At 36.9% G+C, this 19,874-nt stretch overlaps 2 protein-coding genes across 4 annotated transcripts in view; one reads left to right on the top strand and one right to left on the bottom strand.

The window, feature by feature from the left end:
- The window catches only part of akt3a (v-akt murine thymoma viral oncogene homolog 3a), a 100,520-nt gene extending 94,108 nt beyond the window's left edge, over nt 1-6,412 (top strand). For all 3 annotated transcript variants that reach the window (XM_065296993.2, XM_065296995.2, XM_065296994.1), the window contains exon 14: nt 1,471-6,412. In XM_065296993.2, coding sequence (XP_065153065.1) covers nt 1,471-1,556 — 86 coding nt within the window. In that variant the 3' untranslated portion in view covers nt 1,557-6,412. The remainder of the gene's footprint in view (nt 1-1,470) is intronic.
- The window catches only part of sdccag8 (SHH signaling and ciliogenesis regulator sdccag8), a 52,755-nt gene continuing 38,118 nt past the window's right edge, over nt 5,238-19,874 (bottom strand). The window contains exons 17-18 of the mRNA XM_065296992.2: nt 9,406-9,532; nt 5,238-7,151 (exon numbers count right to left, since the gene is read on the bottom strand). Coding sequence (XP_065153064.1) covers nt 7,113-7,151; nt 9,406-9,532 — 166 coding nt within the window. The 3' untranslated portion in view covers nt 5,238-7,112. The remainder of the gene's footprint in view (nt 7,152-9,405; nt 9,533-19,874) is intronic.

The raw sequence follows: 19,874 nt of genomic DNA, 5'->3' as shown, positions 1-19,874 counted from the left end.
AGCCATTTTGAAGCCAAAACAGGTGACACACGGCGGGTATGCACGCGTTTTTTGTTGACGATTATGGCAAAATAAAATTATTGCAGATGTAAAATAGTATTAAGGGAATGCTCCTTGTTACAGCTTTCCACATTTATCAACCCATTTAATTAAACATGGTTTCTGTTACTAGTCAAATGTTTACATTTGAAATTTACAATCTAAGTTGTTCGTCAGAAATAAATAATTGAAATAATGGTCATAATGTATTTTTTGCTTATGTTATGGTCTGCATTTTGTTTCTGCGGGGATGTTGAGTTTCTTCCTTCTTTTTTTGTCCTTGGCCAATCACATGCCTGAAGAATAACCAAGTTAAGTTACAGCATGTCCCCTAATGAGGCCGTAAAATTTATTCTGGGGGAGTCCCCCCACCTCGCGGCCCTATCATAGGCCACGTCGCCCCTCCAGCACCCTTCTCACCTTTTTCACCCCTGGCCCGTTTTTATGCCTGGTTATCTGTATCCAAACGTTATGATTGGCCCAAAGCTGTCAGTGCGGTCTGATGTTGTCCGTTCTAAATACCGGTAATCTATATTTTTTTGTTCACACATAGTGCGTAAATTACTGGTAATCTCACAACCTGTCTTACTGGTAAATTGTCAGCACTGATTTACCAGAAAGGTTATGTTCACACATGACCTGTTAACTGCAATTTACCAGTAAAGACTGTATGTGTGAAAGGGACTAGAGACATAGCAAACACATTCCTGGTTTAACAAAAACTGTTTTGGCATAAGAAGTCGTGTGTTTTTTTTTTTAAGTACCTCATTGACCTCTTGAATTGGGGTCTAAAGATATTTTTTCAATGCATGACCCCTTTAAAAGTTTAACATCCCAGACAAACACACTAAACTTGTGACATTGTGTGTCACACTGTACAGTAAGTGACACACAATGAAATTTCTTAAATATCTTAATAAAAGTTTATTTTAAAATGCCATGACCTGTTGAACACACATTTGTTTAATTATGGTAAGCTCTATAAATAATTATTAATTGTGTGTTTTTTAGCAGTTTTACTGCTTTTTTGGTGAATTTTATTTGCCATCTTTTCTGTTCTTAATGCTAATTTAAGTGAGGGTGAGGTAAAACAAGGCAATAATATTTTCAGTATCAAAGCCAAAGCTTAAAGTTGATATTAAGGATGTGTGGGACCAATTAAATGTTGTCTTTTAATAAAAGTATCAACCTTGCTTTCGCCTGCAAAAACAAGTTTTCACATATTCAACAGCTTGTTTCCTATAAATGTGTGGGTGCTGTTTTTTGGCATATTGTGTGCCTCGTACGACCTGATGGAAGATGTAAACGTAGCACGGATAAAGTTTTCTTCACAGCTAACAGTTTATTTTCATAATATTTTCACCTCCCAAAATCGAACCGATTCTGAATCAGAAATAAATGTACTTGACTGATTCATATGTTCCTCTCCAGTTGATGAAGATGGGATGGACTGCATGGATAACGAGCGAAGGCCACATTTCCCCCAGTTCTCTTATTCGGCCAGCGGGAGAGAGTGAACGCCGCGCGGTCCGCACTGCCTCATCTCATCAAGGTCACCACTGGAACAAATGAGGTCTTCTAACAGCCCCAGCTCTACCCACACACCATCATTCATCTTGGTCCTTTCATTTGTTTAGCTAGACCAACGGAAACTCTTCTGGTTTAGGGTTACGGGAATTTGCACGTTGGGTCGGACCGAGCTCCTACCCGTCCTCGAAGCTCCAGCCCAAAGGTTGGGAGATGATGGGAGAACTTTTGCTGTTTGTTAAGAATTTGTTTACTTTTTCTCTTTGTCGTGTCTCTTCATTCATTGACAAATAGACTCAAAGTGTTCGGTTTGTATGAAAAAACTGCATGGCTAGAGATTCACATGGGTTTACGACCACATCTCTCGGGTACATTCTGTAGTACAATGACAGCTGCTTTGATATTACTGTTCTTAAGGTTCACCTTCTGTTATATATAAAGTCAAAACTGCCATATACAGGTAACTCAGGCTTTACAGAGTACATCTGTGACAGGACTAGCTTTACCCCACATACCACACACCCGTACACCCTGCCTCAAAAAATTCACACAATTCAATACTAAAGCCCTGTGAACCTGAGCTATGCAGCACCAAACCACCACTAAGAATCTCATACAACATTTGTATGTGTTGGGAAGAGCCTGCTTTTCCTCTTAAATATATATATAAAGGCTTTATTTCTGACATATCAGTCCCGTTGGAAATGGAATGACGCTTTTGACTCGTCGATAATGTTTTATCCAGTGCTACCGGCCTGTACGAGGTTTTGTATGTAGCTGGACCACTTGTGATATTCACAGACGGTGAATACGATCGCATCCAACTACTAGCCAAAACGGTTTTAGGAACAGTGTGTGAAATCCCTTCCACTCAATCTTTATAAGTATCAAAACCCAGCATTAATAGAGAGAATGGCAGGGAAAGCACTACTATACTGTTTTATAAAGAGAAAAAAAATGTGATTGAAATATTATATATTTATTTTTTGTTTGTCCTTAAGAGTGCTTTCAAAGTCTCTCTTTTAAAAAGGCTTACGAATGTACACAGATAGCCTTCTTTTGTTTTTATTACTTGGATTTACTTCCTTTTGTCACACAAGTGTGGTATTGTTAAGTTTTTAATCCTCAACATTGTGAGAATTATTGTTGGTCGTCTTTCCACCAATGAAAGGGCTGCAAAAGACTATGCTCCCAGCAGTAAACTAAACCAATTCCAATGGCTTGTTTGGTTGTATGCTACTGTATGTTAATGTGTGTTAAAGAAGCAAGCCACTGTCTTCTGCATGTCCATTTGAACAGAACGCAGATCATTCGTGACCATGTTTCCCAATACATTCAAGAGCTGCGATGCTTTGCGAGATTAAACCTGTCGTCTTCACGTTCCTTCGCAAACCGAATCTGTCCAGGTGGTGGGATCCCAGATCGGTTAACCAATCAGATATAAGCATAAAACCCCTAAAAATACGCTGGAAAAACTCAAATGTTTATTTAATGTGTTTGGTTGCAGACCCTCGGATGACGCTTGATCAAGTAGTTCAGACAGTAGAGGAGAGTACTGAATGATTTCAGTCTTTGTAAATCTCCTAAAGGGAAAAGAAATAATGCAGCACAATTGCTGATCTCTCAGTATTGGTGTTTGGCAATAAAACCAACATTTGTTTTCTAAAGCAGAGATGCTCTTGTGCATGTTGCTATTGCTTCGGGTTTGAGCACATTCATTTTTCAGGCTGTGCGTGCCGGTTGCTTTTTCGCTCAAGATATTAATGTGGGTGTCGATGTAATGTGGACAGGAATGACCAAAACCGCTTTTATTTTTATGTGGCATGTTTTAAAGTAAGGTGGTGAGCACATACAGTACTGTATGTATTGAGATGGGAAAGTATGATTGTTTTGGGATAGGGACAGGGCCACATGCAATCTGCTATCGCAAAGAAATAATTATACAATTATTATTTTATTAATTATAAAATTTTTGTCTTATTTGCTCACCATCATGTTTGTTCTTCTGAACCAAATTTTGAACCAAAAAGTGTCTTTTTAGTTTACCATGGGAATGGATAGCCACTGCCTCTTCTAGAGCTTCAAAAAGTAAAACACATAAGTGTCATTACATACATCCATGTGACTTGTGCTGCATATTTTAAAGTATTCTGAAGGCATATGATTGGCTTTAAGTGAAAAACTAATTAAATAATAGATTATATTTTAAAGTCTTGACCTGTTTCTCTCCGTCCTAATTCCAACACAGTCTCATGGAGTTGCGTATAAATGGTACAAAGTGCGAAAATCGTGCAATACATATGCCAAATTCCCATTTGCGTGCATATGATACGCAAGTCGTTCCCATTGACTTAAACGGCGCATCATTTTTAAATTGGTTTCTCTTTTTTTCTGTTTTTTTTAGGGTTAGATTTGGGGTTGGGGTTAGGATGTCATTTTTATGTAACAAAAAGTTGTCATAACCCTAAACCCAAATGATAATGGTTAAAAAATAGCAACAAAAAAAAAAATGGAGAAACCAATATATAAAACTACAAAATAAGATGCGACATTTAAGTCAATGGGAAGAACATCATATGCACACCAAATGGGATTTTGACGTATGTATTGCACGATTTTCACACTTCGTGCCATTTATACGCAACTCCGTGAGACTGTGTTGTCGACAGCTTAGGACGTTTACTTTAAAATAATGTGTAACAGCCAAAACAACAGCAATATCCACAACAGGACAGTAAAGATGTATAAATTGTTTGCGTACAGTATGCTCTTGCATGAAGAGAAGAGCAAAACGGTCAAGATATTCCTAAAATATTGGATATTTATTCTTCCCATGCCTTCAGAACACTTAAAATACCCAAATGATTCACATCGAGTTATTTATTCAAATAATAAAAAATATATGTTCACAAATATTTAGAAAACATTTAGTTCACAATGCATCCCATGTGGGTTTATACATCCTGCAAGAAGTTTTTACCAAAAAAAAGGCAGCAGATTGCATGTGGTCCTAGACATGATGTAAGAACGCAAAATAATCTGAGATTTAAGCGCTTATATGTGCCATGGGAATAAGAAGAGAGGTTGTGATGGATTTGGGACTGTAGAAGAAAAATGTCTAAACTTGGGTTTCTTGCATGTGTGTTAAGGTTGCCGGATTGTCGTGGATCCGATTATGGTTTGCTAAGGAAAAAATTGTGAACGTGTCCGTCAATATTTCTTTTGCCGAATAATGTGCTTCATTCCGCTTAAAACCTAATGCTTGTGTTGTGTGAGCATTGTGAATCTTCAGACAGTGTAATGTGAGATGCCATCTTGAGGATATTCCTGCATTCAAACTGTGATGTCTAACTCAATAATGTTTTCTGACAGCACAGCACAGCAGTGGTGCTGCCAGCAGATTAGCTGTTTATGTCACGCTTTGTCTTCCAACTTTTCCTTCAAATCATTCCTTGTTTTTTTTTCCAATTCTTTAATTGAACAAAAGGACAGACATTAATAGAACTACAGCACCTGATTTCATTTAATTGGCTTAAACGGCTGACGATTTCAGTGTTTTGTTTGTTTTTTATTATTTTTATTTAACACAGAGAATAACTTGAATATTCGTGAGTATTGTTTTACTTTTTTTTTGTAAGATTATAATGAATAAGGAGATTAAAGCACTCGTGTATTTTATTTTATTTAGGTTAAACTGCTTTTTTTTAAAGCAACTGATTTGTGCTTGTATGGACACATTGGGATTCATTCAGCCATACTGTGATGTTCATTCATTTCATTAACTTTAATATGCACTTGTGAAGGACCAATGAGTCCTGAACGTTTCCTCAAGACATCAGAAGGCAGAGGTGATGTTCATTGGGACGGTACCTTGTACAGTACGTGAGAGACTTTTATTCCTATACTTTATTTAAACAGCAGAAGGGCCTTTTGGCTTTGGCCAACTCAATCATACACTTTTGTAATTCCATATTTTAACACTCGGCTTTATATCTGCCTGTAGTAGCACTTTCATGCCCATTGCCCTTTTTATATAGCTCCGCAAAAGAAAAATGGTCACTGCTTTAAGAAAAATAAAAGAAAATACTTGAAAGCACAGATTCGTCCCATGCTATTTTAATTTAATTGAGAGAGATTGTACTCTGTAACAAGTAAAGGTACGGATGTGGCAGGAGACACAGACAAATGTTTTCCAAGATTTCCTAGCGCTAGTCATGTAGAAAAGTTGAGCCAGTTTCAGAGGAAAATAAAAAGGACAAACGCTCACTCGTAAATCGACCTCAAGGTTATTATTCCGAATACCGAACTAGTGTGAGGACGGGACCCACGGAGACATGGGCAGCATGGACTCCATCCCTCCTGACTGCACCTCAGTGTGCAAACTGCTGCTATTGTGTGTACTGTCTACAACTGAATTTCTCTATATCGCGCTCCTGGTAGTGTTATGTATGAATGAGCATGAATTGTATAGTATTTATTTAAAAACAACAAAAGATGAATCTAAAAAAAGGAAAAATATTAATTTTATGTTCTTGTAGCTTTAGAGTTTGTGACATTTCTTGACCTTGCTAGCTCTGTTATTAGATCCATGTTAAGAACTAGTCATGTGGTTAAGAATTTTACACAGAAGGGATTAAAAATATTATAAACTGTATTACTGTCCATCATGTTTAATAAAAAAAAAAAAATATTTCTGGAATATAGGGCCTATGGGGACGCGAAGAGCTGCAAGAAACTGTTTTTGTACACTGTACATCCTAGTATTTTTACACGTAAATGTATATGATAGGGATGCACATTATTTTCCTTCTTACAGACTGCTTAAATAAAGCACCATGTCAATCTGCTTTTGCTCTAGTTGTCTGTTTGGTTTATTTGCTCTCGTGATATATTATCTACTTAATCCATGCATGGATTTTGCAACCAATATTGGTATTCACCATTCCAAAGAAATATTAAGAAATAATTTATTGATTATTTACAACAGTGTAAAATTAGAAACACGCACCATCAAATATCCATGGCACACAAACAATAAAAAAAGCTTTTATAAATGTGCACAAATACTATTGCCATATCAATAAAAAAAATGAAACTGTATAACACAGCAGAGAAATAAAATGTCTGACAAGCATTTACAAATCATCATGTGCTTTTACACAATAAAAGAGAGTGAACTGCACTGTAAAAAATATTTGTTGTTTCAACTTAAAAAAGTGTTTGCGTTGCCTTAAATTTTTACGTTAATTAAACTTAAAAATATCAGATGACTCAACTTTTTTTTTTTTGAGTTAACTAATATTTTTATATACAGTTTTTAAATAAAATTTAATTAACTTAAAATTGTAAGGTAGCATGAACACTTACTTTTTTAAGTTGAACAAATAAATCTTTTTACAGTGTTCTGTATAACTATGTAGAGTTTAAGTATTTTGCAGCACTGAACTTTCAAGCTTATCCATGCAGTGGTTAAACTGATGCGAGTAAACAGTAATCCAGAAGTAAAGTGTCCATGAATGAAGTGATGGAGATGAAGTGGCCTCCCTTCATACAGCCAGTGTGTCCCCTCTCTTCTCAATATGCATCTGGAGACAAAGTGACACAGGTGGAGAGTTTATTATGAGTCTTGGTAGTAAACTTTGTATCACTAAGATGACTTGGTGAAACAGGCAAAAACTTCGGTGTCTTAGACAAAATGTAAATGCTTTCTCATGTGTAGGTCGATTTGGATAAAAGTGTCTGTTAAATGAATAAATACAAATGCAATTACCTAGGATCAAAGTAGCTATTTAAATGTCAGATGTCTGTATGTCACACCATAAAATTCAACAAATAAAATCATTTATTTATAAATTCAATTAAATAAAAAAATAATATATAACTGTGTTAATCCCAAATTTTGTGCATGACCCTGTCACTTTATGTTTATTATTTTTTGTAAAGGTTCCATTAGTTTCTTTCTTTCATCAATAAAAAGAAGTGAATAATATTTCACTTTTGTTTCGATTAGCCAAAACTTAATTCTTAAGAGGGCTTGAAGAATGAAATCTTCGACCGGCTGTTGAAATCGTGCAGTAAGCGTTTCGAAATCTTTCAGCGTGCCGGTCAGCTCGGCAGCATGTGGGTGTTCTTACACAAATGCTCAGAGGGAGAGTCTGAATTACTAACTCGCTCTAATAACAAAACAACAGCATGGTAGTATTAACAGAGCCGAGAGCGGCGTCGCTTTGCGGAGCGTCACTCCATTTGCAATAATCTCCAACGAATGTCAGCATTCGGCGATTCGCTGTCTGTTGCTGACGTGCCTCTAGCAGCAATCTGGATGAGCATCTGTGGGTGCCTAGTCTAGCGTGATGTGCAGCCATGGATACCAGCTGCTGTAGTGCTTGTGTGCTCACGCTTTGCATCTCTATTCTATCTACACCATTAAGATTTCTTGCTTTCTGACATTATCTTAATGACAAGTCGAGATTCTCATTACTGTCATTATCTAAACTTTTCATCTTTTATTCAATCATTCTCAATGGGAAGTGTTACAGTAGTACAATTTCAGATTTGAAACAGCAGCGGACTGTACAGTACAGTATACTACCATGTATAACATTACCTTTACAATTAAGTACACTGTAACATTGTCTGGGAAATCCAGGCTAAAGTCTCATAATCTAATAATGAGATGACAGTTATTGATTTTAATCTTTGACAGGACCTCAGTCAATATTTAAGATTAAAGGTTATATTTCTACTGATTGATTTTACATTAAATAGGATGATTTTATGTAGAAAATGACAAATGTAATTTCTTTGTTTAGTAATTTATCAAAATTTTAAATTTCTTCAAACCAATTTTTTTTGGAAATTATGAAAAGAAGATGGAGTGATAGAACATGATGTGTGTTGGGTTTGTACCCCATACCTAACTCGACTGCTGTAAATCGCACAATATGAACACTTCTCTATCACCATATTTTTGAGATTACAAAGAATTCGGTTTAAAAAAAATGGCGCTTTTCCATTGCATGAAACCCCACGGTTTGGTTTGGTTTAGTTTGGATTGGGTCAGCTTACTTTTGAGAGCTTTTCCACTGGGTGCAGCACGTAGTACTCAATACTTTTTTTAGTACAATCTCGGTTGGGGTTCCAAGCAACCCGTGCTGATACCAAAACGTGATGCGAAAACACAGTAGATCACTGATTGGTCTGGGAGAATCGTCACTACCAGCGTCATTGCTATAATGTAAAAGATTAGCTTTACCTTCATGCTAGCTTGCGCTGTCTCTCGTAAACCTGCTGTCACCTGTGCTCTGCTATAAGTTCCCGAACTCCCTTTTAGCGATGAAAAACATCCACAGGTTGAGAATCAAGGACACCATAACAGTTTTTTCCAGACGTGCAGTTTGTGGAGGCACATTCGCGTCGCACACGTCCGCATATATATATGCTTAAATGCAACTTAAATGAGGTTCTGCGGAGCACGTCGACTGACGTCATGGGTGTTTGTACAGAAACTGTCATGTGGGACTGAGGTAGTGATAAATGTGATGTGCAAACATTTGTGGTGGTCAATTTTAATTTTGTCGCAGACTGAGAAATAAATAAATGTATGGGAATGTACAACAACACTCTCACTTGTATGATGTCACAGCAGTAGGCAGCGCAAATATAACAACACGCCTATAATCCCTCCCACTTCGAAGTGTTACTAAACTCGATGGAAAAGCTAACCAAGCCAAACTAAGGTGAGCTGAGCTGACCCAAACTAAACCATGGGGTACTATGCGATGGAAAAGCGCCATAAGAAGCAAATCTGAAACAGTAATGTGTGCATAAAAAACTGACCTGGACTTTCAGGTTCTTCATCTCTTCGGCGAGCTGTTGTCGCTCCTGCATGAGCTGATTCTGTCTGTTGAGAAGCTGCAGGACCTGTTGTGAACTGGCCTGACAGTGCTGATCCAACTGCTGCAGTCTACCAACACACAAACAAACACACACAAATCAATACGGCTCTGGATTTCTCACCATTCGGTTGGTAGGTTGCTGTCACTCCACCACTCACATCCAGGCACCTGAATTGGCTCCTGAAAAAACCGAGGTATGGTGCATGCCTGAATCTGAGCTGGTTATGCTTTTTATCATTTGATCAATTGACAGTGTGGGCAAACATTTCTGAAGTCTTTCTGTTTGAGTGGTGAAAGATTTATAAACTTCAAGTGTCATTTCTGTACCATTAATAGCCCCGATTTCTTCCTCTAAAGCTGTAAATGTGTTCATTCCTTAACTCATTCACTATAATTCACACTAGTTCACTGATCTCGTCTTGTTTGGGAGACTAGTTAGTTACACTAGACAGCTTGTTCCTGTCGGTTGGTCTCAATCTGTTTCAACGCTTCTCCCCGTCTCTCTTTTGTCTTCCTTACCCTCAACCCACTTTCTTTTCTTCTCTTCTGCTCTGCCTGGTGCGAGCTGGACAGGACCGATGGCAGGGCTGTGGTGGGCATCCTGTCCCATGCTCAATTCCTGCTGTGATGGGAGCTGGCGCCACTGCTGCCGTCCGTCCTCCTCCAGAATCTGGCAATGCTTTGACACTGACCCTAACCTCCTTCACATACAACTCGGCTCCAAATCTTTGACTCTATTACTGCAAACCTTTTATCAAGGATTTTTACTTTATCTTCAGGTCTTTTGTAAACTATGATTCATCTGCTATTCTTGTTTACCAAAAAAAAAAAAAAACTAACTCGGTAGCTGTACTGTAAGTACAGAGCATTTTTTGTAAACCTGCAAAGGCTCTGTTAATGTGCCATCTGCTTTTTTGAAATACAACAAGTTTTATTGTTTAAGATAAATGTGAATGAAGTTATTAGCAAAAACTTCATTATTATTAATATGTAGATAGATTCAAAAACTTTGAAACTTTGTAAGCACTGTGCATGGTAAAAATATTTTTTAAAGAAAAAATATCAAATAATAGCAAAGAATATAAATAAATAATAATAAAATAAAATAAATTTGATATACTATTTAAACTTAAAAGCATTCAATTAATGTGCTATTAGCAAATTTTACATTATTATTATTATTATTCCAGACTTTTATTATTTTAAAAGATATGCCTTTAACAAAACATTATGTTATTCTGGAGTCAAGTAAATAAATAGAAAACAAAATATTTATTGTTGAATCTAACAAAAAAGTTCCCCTAACTAAAATGTTTTACTTTATGTTCCATGGCAGATGAAACTTTGTAGTTGCACTAAAGTTCAGCAGTCAAGATGGATGTGATCTGAAGGATCTTAAAGCACTTAATGCAGGTTATGTAACCCCACATAAACACCTGAACACATTTAAACCTCACATGCTGCATTAACCCTTTACACAACCACACCACCTTTGATTAGCAATGGGAACAGCTCCGAATAGGATACCTTATGCTTCCCAGTGACCGCAACAGTTTACTTCTGGTGCCCATAAACCATCAAAAAAAAAAAAAAAAAACAGAAACCACACAACTCCTGTAGTCATTTCTGAAGCTGGACTCACGACGGGAGTCTGATTAAATTAGAAGGCTGTCCAGCAGCTAGGGCTGCAAATCCAATAACCTCCCTCCATTTACTGGCACGCAACTTAATTAGGTTTTTAATACAGCTTAGTGCATGGAGCTGGCCTGGTTTGGCCACTGCTGCCTCTGCCTGCTATTGAGAGAGTAAGTGAAGGGTTTTGAGAGGGAGCAGAGCTTCCCCGCTGACCCTGGTGAAAGGACACCATCTGCTGGCTCCCAGGCTAACTGAAGCCAGCGCAACGCTGACACCCGACTGCTGATGTGCCGTCATATCAGCGAGTGAGATGAGGGCCTGCTTACTGTATTCAACATTTACAATGAAAGAAATGTGTGTATGCAATATTGGGGTATTATTTAAAAACATTTATGAGTTTTAATGGACAGATGTCCCTTTTCTTTATAAAAACTAACCAAAAAGCATGGATAATGTAAAGTACTTACAATAGAAGTTTAGTGAGATCATAAAAAAGGCTTTTGGTTTTTACGGTTCTCATTAAACGTAACATTTTTAATGTGAATTGTCAGCAGGTGATGAAGCGCTCTGTGAGTTTGTATAATAAACGGTAAGCGAGTGTAAGTGGCCTGCAGTGTTGCCACCTGTACAGCGAGCTTTGATGCTGATGGACTGGACTGAGGTTCATCTGCTTGTGTGGCCTGCTGTGGCCTCAGGGTTTGTGCTTTATGTGAGCGATGTTCAGTGCTTAGCATCTGTTTAGTGCTGGCCAAATGAATTGGCAAGAAGCGGTGCAAACAAATAAAACTAAAATCACAATTTGGTTTTGGATTTAAAAATGGCATTTATTATTTTCTTAATATTGAGGGGTTCAACAACAAGCAATTCATCGAAAAGTCAAGGTAGTTATCAAACTAATAGGGATTCACCGATACACAATTTCTATGCCAATATAGATATTTGATTACTTTGAAGAATTCTGCCGATGTACGGATAGTTGCTTTTACTCATTGTTTCAAAGTTTTATGTTGTGAAATCGTAAAAGTGCCGAGCATACAAACTGCAATTCTGTTGTCATTCTCACCAAATTAAAAATAATCCCACAGCATGAGTTCTGGGGCCTCATTTATAAAGCGTGCGTATGCACAGATTTGATCGTAAAGAATGCGTACGCAAAAATCCATGGCAAAGTCCATATTTATAAAAAATTGTCTTTGACGTGGAAAAGTGCTTAGCGCCACATCAGGGTCTGAGGAGACTACGCACTTTTGCTTGTCCGATTGCTGCAGGTTTTTGACAATATAAGCAATTCTTGCTGCTTGAAATTGGGTTTAAACCAAGCACTTCGACAAGCACTCTTTTATATGTCTATGGCATTATTAGGCATTGTTTAAAGGCGGAGGTCTGAAACTGCTCTGCTGCGCACAAGTTCAAAATCATTTGCGATTTATAAATTTCACATCTGAAAGAAAGGTGTACGCGCATTTTCTGTGCGTAATGTCAGTTTATAAATCACACCTATGCATTTTTTATAAATAATCGTAAGATCAAAGGATGGTTTCTATGCAGCGTTTTATAAATGAGGCTAAATATAGGAGGAGAATATAATCTGCCCTGATCATTGACTCTTTTTGAACAATCGGCTGATGTCCGATAGTGGAAACAAATTGTTTTTATCTGCCGATACCGATTTTAAGCGGATACCTTGGTGCATCCCTAATCTATCAATTATATATTAATGAATACATTCCAATGAAATAGCACTGGAAATAAAGTCTTACAATGCAATATATTTCAGAAATTGTGTAATACTTTGTGGGTGGAAAGATTAAAAATAGCATTTTTTCCCAAAACAATTTAATTTATATTTAAGTAAATGGTATCAAATCAACATATATTTTTTATGTTACTTTAACTTAACAAAAATTAAGTTAAACAATTTAGACTTGTTTTTATAAGTTTTTCTATTTTTTAAATTCATGCTGCATTCTTTACATTGGACAAAAGCAATTAAAGCTGCTACTTTCAGAACAAAATATGCAGGTTTAGTTCCTCAACAGAAAAAATCTCAACAAATGGAATGACAAATCACTAAATCCAGTGAATTTATGAGGCTCCGTCAGCAGCCGGCTGCAGATAGTGCCGGGAAAGGCTACTCGAGGCTTGAAGGAAGGATAAACAGTATAGAATATATGCAATCTGTCTTGGCTTGCCTACTTAAAAACAAAACTGCCAGAGGCAGAGAGGACATATTCGACCCACTCCCCAAATCCCAGGCCAGAGACCCCAGGCACTGGATCCCATATACAGAACCTATTCCGTTAGCCAATGATTATTGTTATATTGTTATATATGACACATTTTGTCTTTTTTCCTGTTTTTATATGCAAGTGTAATAAGCAGTATAAAGTATGAGCATATGCAATGGTTAAATATTCATTAATTTACAGATGATATTTAATACCATAAAATAAACAAAATAATGACAATTGTAATCAATACTGCTTTCAGGAACTACACAAATCTGTAAAATAAAGAAATCTTTTAATCTGACAGTGGGTGAAAGAATGACCTCTCTTTTGTTTTGATTTACTGGGCATCGGTACAGGATCTGTATTAACAGACAGCTGTGGCCCTGGACAGATGTTAGACAACAGAGCCAGGTGATTTGACCCAAAATGGCCGTTGGTTCCTTTACTATGAGCCAGCAGTATAGGCTGCTGATAACTACAATGAAAACCTTTAAATGAGTCCACATGACTCAAGCCAGATGGGTTGACCCAAAATGACTGTGTGCTTTTGCCAAAAGTGCCTCCAAAACACAATACTGCAATGATACTGTCATAATCTAATGAACACTAATACTGGATACACTGCAAACCAGCACCTGCTCAACCCACAGATCAAACCTGCTGAAAATCTGCTCAATATGACACTGAAAAACATTATTTGCTGGCGCAAATACAAAAATTTTAGAAGAGACTTACAACTTATAAAATGAAGTTGACTTATTTCCTCTCATGTCTAGTCAAGATAAATAATAGTAAGTTCGAATGACTTCCAAATCCAAGTTGATTAAACAAATTGCAGTAATAAACATTGCAGTAATACGATATCATCTTTACAATAAATGCACACTAAAGTTTCCTTTTACTTCCCGCAAAACCTTTATAAAGAGCCAGCGAAAAAAGCAAAGTGAATCATTAAGACTGTAAAAATGGGGGTCACAGCACTGAACAGCTAGGGGTTGGATACACCACGTGGAGTTTTACAGTTTGCATGCCTTGGGATGAGCCCAGTACCCGCACGAGCAGAGCGGTACAGCCACTGCTCCACAAGACTCTGTCAGCAGGCCATAGAGCTGTTGCCCCCGGCAGCGTGGGCCAGCTGGCCGAGGAGGGGTACGGGATAAAGCGAAACTAGGGTGGAGAGGCTCTCCGCTGCCCCCTAGCTGCAGAATCAAGTGTGGCAATGTTGCGATGCACATGAAGTTTTGTACATACAGCACTAATAATCAAAACTGGAAACCAAAGCCAAAGAAACATCTATTGTTACTGCTCAGTTTCAGTTTTAACAAAACCAAACATCATTAAATGTTCAGATATACATTCACATTTGTCCTTAATAGGCCTAACTAAATGAATTTATAAAAAATCTTAAAAGGTGATCTTCTTTAAGCGTAAGTTGTTATTTTAGTGACTGAGAGATGCAGCCAGTGGCAAACCCATTTAGATAAGAAAACGCAGACAAACGAAGCATACACTACCATTTAAAAGTTTTAAAACACTTACTCAGTATTCTTTATTTATTTATTTTTCAGATTTGAGAATAATAGTAAACTCATCAAGTATGAAATAACACAACTGTAGCTATAGGAATTATGTTGGATTAAAAGCATCCAAAATCAATGTTAACACCTTTATTGTAGTCAACCTGTGTCCAGAATTTACTGAAATATTCATTTGGTATTTTATTAAGCAGCTTGAGGTCTCAACAGAAGATTATTTTTAAGCAGCACTGAAGGAATTTTTATTACAATCACGTATTGGCTTTTTTCATTATTTGGTCATTCATAACAAAAAATATTTTTATTGAAATATTATTTGTTTTCTAATGAAGGAAATAATATGCTGGCATAATTAAAGTCGCCATGAAACGGAAGTAGCGATTGCCTTATTTTCCCCGTGGTGACGTATATCCGAATGAAACGGCTTTTGAGATGAAATAAGGCAGGGCTGGATTTGAATTTGTCCATCGAGATCTGATTGGATCGTTTGAAGTTGGGTCGTGTTGCTAATTGCTAATCACTGCGATCTTCTCCCGGACCCCGCCCACCTGCCATACTTTTGACCGGAAGTGAAGAGAGATCGTTTTGAGGAGGGGAGGAGATTTGCATTTTTGATTAAATATTATGAGCACACACAAATTTTTAAAAAATAATGAAGCTCACAGATAAGTCATTTGTTAATAATACCACACTATTAAAAATACATATATAGTTTTTCATTTAAATTTCATTGCGACTTTAATATTATTGTTTGCAAAAATAGCTTGAAACATTTAAACACACATTCAGCTTTAAAGTTCTTACTGTCATAGGCGGTACCCTTTAAAAAAATAAAAATTTATTAACAATTGTCTATACTCGCAAAAACACATTTAAGAGTGTGTGTGTGTTTGATATGTATTAATACATTTTTAAGTTTAATAAACTTGAATTTATGAGTCATTTCAAGTTGAGTTTTCTTTAGTTATGCCCACTTTATTTTTAAGTTACAGCAACTCATCAATCCTCAATACAGTTGAAATGACTTGTAAATCCAAGTTGATTACACTTAAAAAATGTAAGTGCAAAAAGATTTTTTTACAGTGAAGTAATGCCAACTAAATCACTATCATTTGAACTTGACCAGTTCTCAAAGCCTTTTATGCAAAAAATATATATTCCACATATACATCTTGACACCTTGCCAACTTCATTTGCAAGTGAAAAGTTTAGTAAGCATTCTTGCTTTTAGGAGAAGCACAGAGTCTTATTTGTCTCACACACACACACACTCTCTTAAATGTGTTTTTGTGAGTATAGACAACTGTTCGATGTGACGAGGGGGTGGTTGGGTAGCAGAGAACCAGATGAAGCAGCCCTCGCCCGAGGCCCAGCCATCTCCCCGGCAGCAGCGCGGCTGTTCTCGGCCCTGGACATTTGTTCCATCGCACCATCTCCTCCAGCCTTTTCCACAACGCTCCAGCTACCGCTACACATGGCTTTCCATCCACGCGCCGCTTCCATCTTCCTTTATGCCGCCATATGGCCGACAGAAGCCTGTAGATTTAGGCACACATCTGCGTATATGCTACAACACTCCTTTAAGGAAGCCGATCGTGTTTGCTTCTCTGTGTGTGTGTGTGTGTGTGTGTGTGTGTGTGTTGGTGAGAGAGAGTGATAATTGGTAAAGACGTTCGTTGGCAGATGTGGGTTTGTGGGTCTGAGAGGAGATGACTGTGGAGCGTGTGTGAGCAGGGTCTCAGAGCAGGTGAATTTTTGGAAAAATAACAGTTAATATTTGGGTTTTGATTGGACAAAACTATTCGATTTCAGTATGCCCTTGAGCTTACATTTTGGATAAAGAAAGGTACAGTTTGTACTTTCTGCTGTATAGTTTTTCACGATTTACAAATGCAACAAGAAATGTTGCCATTTTTAAAAAATTCAATCTTGAAATGTGACCATTGCTGGCAAAATGAGTTGGAATGAGCAAATTTTCAAAAATTAGTTATTTATATTTAATTTTATTTATATAAAGTTTAAAACGATGTACGATTTGTTGGAATATGACAAAAAAAAATGACAGAGCTACACCTGTTTGAGGTTGCAGAGTCAGCAAAGTTAATTTTGAGAAAAATCGAGCTGAATCACTGCATCCAATCTTAAAATCACTTGTAAAACAAAAAAAATGTAGTACACACAACTTCAAAAACAATACCTTTAGAAAAAATTATGTTATTATATATATATATATATATATATAGACAGCTTTAAGTTCTACTGTAATGCAAGGATCTAAGTTAATGTTACACATTGAATATTTTTTCCCAACAGTAAACAAAAAATTTACTTAAGACATAAAATATTATATCTGCGTGACTTCTTGTCAAAATAGATATTTTTAAAACTGTAAATCTAGAGGTCTATTTATCGGGGACACACACTTGTGTATCAGTGCATGGTTCAGATCTGTCAGTCAAAATGAGTTTTTGAGTGTTGTCGCTCTTCATAACTCTTTTAATATTAACTTAGCAAGTCCTGCACTTTTCTAATTTTTCCACATTTTTTTATACCGAAATCAAAATATCAGACCCACATGTAGATGTACAGGCATTTTTGTATAGGTTAAGCATTTAGGATGGTACACCTATCAGAAAATGTACAAATAAAGATCATTTTAGATGTTTAATGACTATTTAGAGCATTGGGATTGCTAGATGAGGGTTTAATGTACTTATTTATTTTGAAAACCTCAATTTCGACCAAAATCGTCATTTATAATTTGTTTTAGCTATACCTCAAAAATTTCCCTGTGCATATTCAGACTCATTTTGCCAGCACGGGTCACAAATAACCTCTCAATATACGGTTTAATGTAGAAACAAGAAGTTGCAAAATGCTGTTCTAAAAAAGTAGGAAAACATGTAAAATCGCTCATCAACTTCAATGTAAAAAATATGCAGCATATATTTTATGTAACTGTAACTTTAACAATTTAGGTTGAAAAATTTCAACCTGATTTTGTGTGTTTTTAACACAAAAAACTTGCTTCTTAAATGCGTTTAAGCTAGTGTCTTATTTTTTAATTTATAAAAATTAAGTAGTCACAAGAAACAAATTTTGATTAAAATTGTGTGTTTTGAATTAAAAGAGTACATGGTTAAAATATGCAGCATGAAGTTATAACTACTTGGTTTTTCAAGTCAATTCAACTATATTATTAAGTTTTGATTTGTGATAAGTTGACATAACTTAAAAGGTAAAATTGTTTAACCTAATTTGTTAGTTGTAAGTTAAATTAACAAAAATATATGTTGATTTTACATCCATTTCACAGTGTAAATTGCAGATCACCGTTTCTATTACTCTTCGCTATACCATGATCTAAGCCTGATTGAAAAACAAATCATTTTGTATGCATTAGAAAGATCCAATATCCAATCCATTTTACCAATTCATCCTAAATTACAACACAAACATACCTACTTTTAAGTCTTTGTTATTCCAAGCACAACGTAACATGTAAAAAATCACGACTTTATTATTACTTTATCACAAATGTATATATAAAATATTTTTATACCATAAAACAGCTGAATGCCAACCTGCTCTGATATAATATTACATGATTACTACATTTCAGTGGCTTCACCACGCAAACGCCAACCATCTAGCAGAGCGGTGAATAAATGCCCGGAATGCATTTATGAAATAAATACAGGATTGATATGCATATGTATTATTGAGGATCTCTATAAAGCCGATGCATATTACGCACGATAGTTGGCCAACATTCCGGCTCTTTCATATATCACTGGCCCTAATCTCCAGGCAGAAAATATGCGAATGCCACGTGGGAAATAAATAAATAACTTGCAGGAGTGAAACATTGTGTGCCGAAAACCCCTGTGTTGCTTGGCGTTGGCTCGAATGGTAAAAATAAATCAAGCTGATTTTCCAAATGTTTCATGCGTGCCACGCTGTTGCGGCTCTTCGCAGCACAGATTGTGCGCCCGATCAAGAATATCTGAGGTGGGGCCCCGGCTATTTGCATGTACGCCGAAGCCATTTGCACTAACTTATTAACACGTACACCTTAACCCACGGGCGGCGGGGTGAGGTGCCCTACAGAGCAGAGACACCCGAGGCACTGAACACGCGGGAGACCTCTCTAACTCTCATATGCAAGTGCTGAAGTTTGGCTCCGGCACCTTCTGTCTTACATACCAACAGCAGGAGAATTTTTTGGGTTAGCGCCGCAATGAACAAAGCACGTTTGGGCTGAAAGCAAGAAAAGAACGTTGACATGTACAGAAAACTTTTACTAATTGATATTTCTCGTTTTTGCAAAGCATACTAAATAGCTTCAACTGCTCCCGTGCACGGTACTTTATACAGCTTTCTTACAAATAATTTGGTTTTATCCATTGTGGATGTCATCCTTTTCTACAAACTTTTGCGGCTATATTTCTAGTGTGCAATCAAATAAAAAATGGTAAATCATGGTAAAACTCAAATTCTATAATAATTTCACACTCTTCCTATAGATTCTCTCTAATCGCTCCATCTCACCTCTGAGCTCGGTGTGTGAGCTCTTGTGAGAAATGTTGCGTAATTGAAAAGGTGACGAACCATTTTAACAGCTCCAGTTATGTGAGGAAAGCTCACTTACATACCCACACTGAACAACTATCTAAACACAACATCCTTTTCATTACGGGGCAGGCAACTTTTCTGCGTTTCATTTCTATTCCTGCCTCTTATGGCCTTTCTCTCTGTCTTGTTTTGGAGGAGGTGTCTGTTCACAAAGTTCTGCAGGAAACAGAAGGATGTTCGGCACTCAGCAGAAGCTCGGTTCAGACTGAAGTTGCTGTGGATACACCCACACTCACTTACTCGCCCACATGCAGACTCGGGCGATGTGCCAGGCGCCCCTCGACCCTACACTCATCGGCCACATGTGCCCCTGAGTGAAACGCGTTTATATGCACTCTTAGCTCACGCCGCTGAGATAACTATATTAAATATAC

This window comes from Paramisgurnus dabryanus, chromosome 20 (genome assembly GCF_030506205.2).
Source record: "Paramisgurnus dabryanus chromosome 20, PD_genome_1.1, whole genome shotgun sequence".
Taxonomy (NCBI): Eukaryota; Metazoa; Chordata; class Actinopteri; order Cypriniformes; family Cobitidae; genus Paramisgurnus; species Paramisgurnus dabryanus.
This window is presented reverse-complemented; position numbering and strand designations above follow the sequence as displayed.